The following is a 6,216-nucleotide window of genomic DNA, read 5'->3' on the forward strand; positions in this document are numbered from 1 at the left end:
GTGGGAAAAGACTCTGCTCCACGATCTAGAGGGTGTGGAACGGGGTGCTGCCGGGCCGTGAAGGGCCGCGGCTCCAATGCCCGCCCTCCCCGCCTCTCCGAGAGGAGAGGCAGCCCGACCCCAGTACCTTCTTGACCGTGCGCGGCGCCTCGGTGACCGTGCCGTCGGGGCTGACCAGGGCCTCGCCGCCGTCGCGATGCCGCTGGTGCTGGTGATGAGGGTCGCTCCGCTTCATGGCCGACGCTTGAGGGACCTTCCCAGCCGCAGGGCTGAGTGCCGCGGTGGGCCCCGAGCCCGGGCCAGGGGCCGGGGGCCGCTCCGCCGCTGGAGCTGGAGCCTCTGGGTCCCCGCCACCCGCGGGGGGTACCATGGCGCCCACGGCCGCCGTGCTCAGTCCTAACTGGGGCTCCGCCTCGGAGGGGCTCAGATCCTTCAGCTCCACCTCAGGCACCTTGGCCGCTGCCGCTGCTGACACAACCTGCACCGACATCACCGCCTCCACTGCAACCGCCGACTCTGACTCTAGCTCCAGCTCCCACTCGGCCCCGCCTCCCGCCTCCCTTCCCCTTCCCTCCCCCATACCCCCACTCCTCCCCTCCATGGCCTCCGCTCCCACCCCCTTCCTCCGCCCGCTCGCTCGCCGCCAGCCCGGCCTCTCGAGCCCCGCCCCACCCCTGTCTGAATCACGCGCGAGGCGCCACGGAACCTGTAGTGCGCTTGCTCCGGGCTGCACGCGACTAGAAGATCGTGGGACCTCAGCACCCAACTTGCACTGCGCGCGCGGGGACAGGCCGCAGAGCCCCCTGGGAGTTGTAGTCCTTTCGGCCTTCCTCCGGAAAGTAGTTTTCTGTGGAGAGGGAACTCCCAGGACAGCGACTAACAGAAAAGTATAAAAACGGATGACGCGACGGAATAGATGAGGAAAAATGTCTCCAGAGGGCTTGCGGTTTCCGGAAAGGAATGCCAGAAACCCCAGGGAAAGTGGGGGAATAATGACTCGCTCCCTTGACGGCGTGAATTTCCTCCGGGGTGTGCGCATGTGTGCGATCACGTGGGCAGCCTTTAAAGGAAAAGCGGCATGTCAGGTGAGGTGAATTCCGGCTCCACGCAAGAAGGTGTGGATTTTCTCCGTTCGGAGCCTTTCTTCAGTGGTTTTGGTTTCTAGAAGAAATGAAATAAGCCATTTCCAGCTGTCATGATTTCTGGCGTACTCTTGAATTAAGAAACTAAAATCAACTGGGCAGTGGTGGCGCACGCCTTTAATCCCAGCACTTGGGAGGCAGAGGCCGGCGGATTTCTGAGTTCGAGGCCAGCCTGGTCTACAGAGTGAGTTCCAGGACAGCCAGGGCTACACAGAGAAACCCTGTCTCGAAAAACAAAACAAAAAAGCCTAAAATTAAACCCCCAAGGAAAGAAAGCTCATCAGGGTATGGTGGAGTACGCAGTAATAATTTGAACATCTGGAGCATATGCATCACCAGTATCACCAGTAATAGTTCAAGGCTGGCTAAGTTATGAAGCAAGACCCTGTCTTTAAAAAAAAGAAAGAAAGAAAAGTTCATTTCCTTTAGTTCCCCCCCCCCCCACACACACACACATGTAATTAAAGGACTAGAATTGACTTGTAAGGTGATACCTGGGTACTGGGAATCGAGCCTGGGTCCTCTAAAAGAGAAACAAATTATCTTAACTGTTGATCAGATCACCACCTTCCAGATTTATTTTTAATAACTAAAATAAAATTGCATACCAATTGGGTCGGTCATAGTGATAATCCCAACACTCAGGAGACTAAAACCTGAGAATCAGAAATTTGTTAAGGTTAGCTTTGACTGCTTAGCCAAACCCTGTCACAAAAATAAGAAACTTACCTGAAACTAATGTTCTACTGATGATAGAATTTTTTTAAAGAATTGTTCTCCAGTAATCCTTTAATGATAAAAGGAAATGTTTGCAATTTTAAAAATTGGACTAAAAGCCAGGCAGTTGTGGCATATACCTTTAATCCCACCACTTGGGAGACAGGGGCATGCAGTTTGAGCCCAGCCTGGTCTACAAAGCAAGTTTCAGGACAGCCAGGATTACACAGAGAAATTCTGTCTGGGGTGGGAGAGATGGGGGAGATATAACAACAACAACAAATTAGACTAGGGGTTGGAGAGATGGCTTATCAGTTAAGAACATCTGCTGCTCTTCCAGCAAACACATGGTGGCTCACAACCATCTACAGTGTACCATCTGATGCCCTCTTCTGACATGCAGGTGTACAAGCAGCTAATACATGAAAGAAAGAGAAAGAAAGAAAGAGAGAGAGAGAGAGAGAGAGAGAGAGAGAGAGAGAGAGAGAGAGAGAGAAAGGTAGGTTAGAATATAAAGCAGAAGACAACACCACACTTTCTAGGGGCTAGGGAGTTGGCTCAGAACTTATGAACCCTTGCTGGGATTTGTTTCCAATATTGGGCAGCTCAAAACTTCCTGTAACTCCAGCTCCAGGGGATGTGACACCCTCTTCTGGTCCTACAGACACACACACACACACACACAAGCTTAAAAATTATTTTTAATTGTACATTCTTTAAATTTTTATGTGAATATTACCTAAAAGGGGGGGGGAGCGTTAAAATGTAGTTGACTCTTTTAGCATGAGATAGGCTTTTTTATTCCTAAAGAAACTGAGGCAAAGAGAATCATGGTGTGTGGCTGCCCCGAAACAGCCTTAACAGCTCCCTCAGACCACTGGCCAGCTCACTGGCGAAGCTTTTTCCTAAGCAAGAAGGAGACGAGGGAGAGATCACCTGCCTGAGCTTCTGCTGTCTGCTACTAGTACCATGGACGGCTCTTCATTTGGTAGCTTTGGGAGCTGTCATTTCCTGGTCCCCAAGACTGCTGCTGGAAGGCACCTGAGCACTGACTGCCATTTCCACAAAATCCAAAAGTCCGCCAGACACGAGAGCTCGTTGGGCTTTCTCCTCGTGTGTCTGGTTTTGATCATTTCCTTCCTGTTACGGAGAAATGCCCCCGAGCTTCGTCCTCCAGCTGTTGGGCAGAGGCTAACAACGTTACAACTGCTCTCTTTCTTCCGCCTAATGCACAAGGGAGCGTTAGCACAGCCACCTGCCATATGAGGAGCTCAACCCCAGCAGCTGCTTACCTAGCCAGCCACTAGAAATGATTACTGAGCAAAAGAACTGATCCTTCAGTGGGATGTAGGGATGAAACATAAGGAGTTTGAGCCCTGAAAAGAGACAGATGTTTAGCCCCATTTATCCAGATTCTACGATGACTTGGAACCAACAATCAGATCACATTCTTCATGCTTTATAGCTCCATCTTATTCATCCGCTGCTTCTGAGGCAAACCAAGCAAATATGAAGATTAAGGCCTACAGCTCTTTCTCCTTCATCCGGTTCATTCAGCTTCCAGGAACCTGGCAGACAGTAGTAATCTTCCATGAGGTATCTGACCAGTCCAAGAGAGAAAATGAAAAAACTAATGCTGAGAAATTCTCCAAGGAAATAGGCCAGCCAGATCACAAGTAGTGACAATCGTCCTCCATGGAACACCTAGTGCCACACCATGAGTAGACAGCCAGTCGCCAGACAAGTGAGGCAAACCTCTAATGTGAAAAGCAAGACAAGAAGGTAGACATCCTGATACATAGCGAGGTCCTGGGCCCCATCTCCAGCAACACAAGAAAAGAGGTAGAGGCTAACATATTTTTAAATTCTAAAACAACTGGTAGTGCACACATATAATCCCAGTACCCAGGAGGCTGAGGAAGAAGGGTTTGTGAGTTCAAGGCTGCCCTGGGCTAGACCAAGACATTAAAGCCTGCCTAGGCTATATAGACTGTGCTCTACTACCACCAAATCACTTGGAGACTTACAATACTGTATTTGTGAAGGAGCATACAGTTTCAATGAATAAACATCCAGAAAACAAAAGCATGTTAAATGAAAGCCTACTAGAGAACTTTTTTTTATTAGAAAAGTTTAAATAGAAAATTTTTGTTGTGGCGGTTGTTCATTGGGGTGGGAATCTTCCTGTGCAGCCTAGCTGGCCTAGAACTTACCATTTAGAACAGGCTAGCCCAAAACTTCAGCAAGTCCTCCTGCCTCAACCTCCCAAGTATGCTGAGATCACAGGTGTGTGTACTCCTGTATAAAAAAGATGTTTTCTATCTTTTTCTCAGATGTTGAAAACGGTAGCTTATATGCATTACATGCATTTTAATGTATATTTTAGCATAATACATACAATGCATTTAATAGCTGTAGCGTTCCTTATTTTTTTCCCTCATTTTTTTAGATGAACACATGCCTTTACATCTCAAAAGCAGAGCTGCGGGTACAGTTCAACGGCAGCGCATGTGCTGTGCGTGCTCCAAGGCCTGGGTTCCATTCCTAGCCCTACAATAAGGGAACACAAAAGTCACAGAAGAGAAAAATAAAACATTAGGAGAGGGTGGGGTGGAAATGGTGTAGATGAAGTACTCATTTGAAACTCACAAGTGTGAAAAAATACATAAAATAAGTTAGATGACCTGCTCACAAAGCCCAAACACTAAAAGCCCAAATTCTAGGACAAAAAAAAATAGAGGAGTTAGGACACATGGTGGAGAACTTGCCTGGCGTGTATAAAACCCTGGATAAGAGCAGGACTAGGAAAAGAGCCACTAGATGCCTAGCACAGTATGTGAAAACAGATCTCTGTGGGTTTATATCATTGTGGGATTTCAAAATTCTGTAGACAAAAAATATCTTTCCAATGGCTACAGTAGAACTCCATAGAGAATATGAGTTCATTCTGGCTACAAAGCATGACCCAGTCTCAAAAATAAATGGATGGATGGACGGTCAGACTGGCAAGACAAGCACTTCTGCAGGCAGAGGCACTTACCACCAAGCCTGACAACCGGAGTTCAAGCCCCAGAACCCATATGGTACAAAAAGTAAACTGAGTCCCATAATTGGTCTTCTGACCTCCACATGGCACCCAGACATGCTTTTATATACACATAAATAAACAAACAAATAAGTAAATGTGGAAAAGCTAAAAAGAACAAACAAACACAAGGCAATATATAAATTGCTTATGGATGTATAACTGCATCTGAAATAAGATAGTCAAGAAACAGCCAGGCATGGAGGTGCCTGCCTATAATACCAGCTTAGCAGAAGGCTGAAGCAGAATTGAGAATTTAAGGCCAGTGTGACAGATACACAAAATTACAAGCCAATCTGAACTATATAACAAGACCTGAGCAGGGATAGTGCTTCATGCCTTTAATGTCAGCACTCAGGATCTCTGAGTTGGATGCCAGCTTGGTCTTCAAAGCAAGTTCTAGGACAGCTAGGGCTACATAGAATAACCTTGTCTTCAAAAACAAAAAAACAAGACCTGAGATCTTGTTTCAAAGCAAATAGTAGAAAGAAATCCAAGAAATACAGACTGTTTCTTTCAAAAATCAGAGAACTGAGTCCTGAAAGCTGTCCTCTGAAAACTTCATGGCATGTGGGCATGCACACACAATAAACATAATAAAAATGTGTGTTTATATACATGTACACATGGGTACACATGTACCGCCTTGAGGACTCCAGGGATCAAACTCAGGTAGCCAAGCCTTTACCTGCTGGGCCATCTGGCTGATCCTACCCAGCATTTTTACATGGTTTTCACACTTGCAAGGCAAGCATTTTATCAGTGAACTACCTCTCCAGCTCTGGTTGTTAGTCTACTGTTTTTTTGTTTTAGTCTATTGTTCTTTGTGATTTTCCTTGTCTTTTCAGTTGTTTACACTAAAAGCTCAAGTGGGCAGGGGAATGGTTAGGGCAGTGCAGTCTGCTTAAGGAAGCTGGGACCAGGGGAGAAGGCCTTAACTGGAGAAGCAGTTAAGAGCACTGGCAGCTCTTCCAGAGGACCCAGGTTCAATTCCTAGCAACCACATAGCAGCTCACAATTGTCTGTAACTTGGGTTCCAGGAGATCTAGCACACCCACACAAACATATTTGCAGTCAATATAAAATAAAAAATAATTAAAAAGGAGGATGGAACTAACAGAAGTAGAAACTGGAAGTCTGAGGTGGCGAATGTGGTAGGGAAACCCAAGAACCCAGGTAAGGCTGAAGGCAGTGCTGGTGGGGAAGAGGTTCTCAGGACAGCAGGAAGCCAGAATTGGCACCCCTTGAGCCTGGAAGTGTTTCCTTAGGAAT

General features: G+C 47.1%; 1 protein-coding gene across 2 annotated transcripts in view; it reads right to left on the reverse strand.

Moving 5' to 3' along the window:
* The window catches only part of Ahcyl2 (adenosylhomocysteinase like 2), a 157,205-nt gene extending 156,566 nt beyond the window's left edge, over window positions 1-639 (reverse strand). Inside the window, exon 1 of one of the 2 annotated variants that reach the window (XM_034518996.2) lies at window positions 128-639. In XM_034518996.2, the coding sequence (XP_034374887.1) occupies window positions 128-601 (474 nt within the window). In that variant the 5' untranslated portion in view covers window positions 602-639. The remainder of the gene's footprint in view (window positions 1-127) is intronic. The other variant, XM_034518995.2, reaches the window with a different exon arrangement.
* Window positions 640-6,216: the final 5,577 nt, after the last annotated feature.

This window comes from Arvicanthis niloticus, chromosome 15 (assembly GCF_011762505.2).
Source record: "Arvicanthis niloticus isolate mArvNil1 chromosome 15, mArvNil1.pat.X, whole genome shotgun sequence".
NCBI lineage: Eukaryota > Metazoa > Chordata > Mammalia > Rodentia > Muridae > Arvicanthis > Arvicanthis niloticus.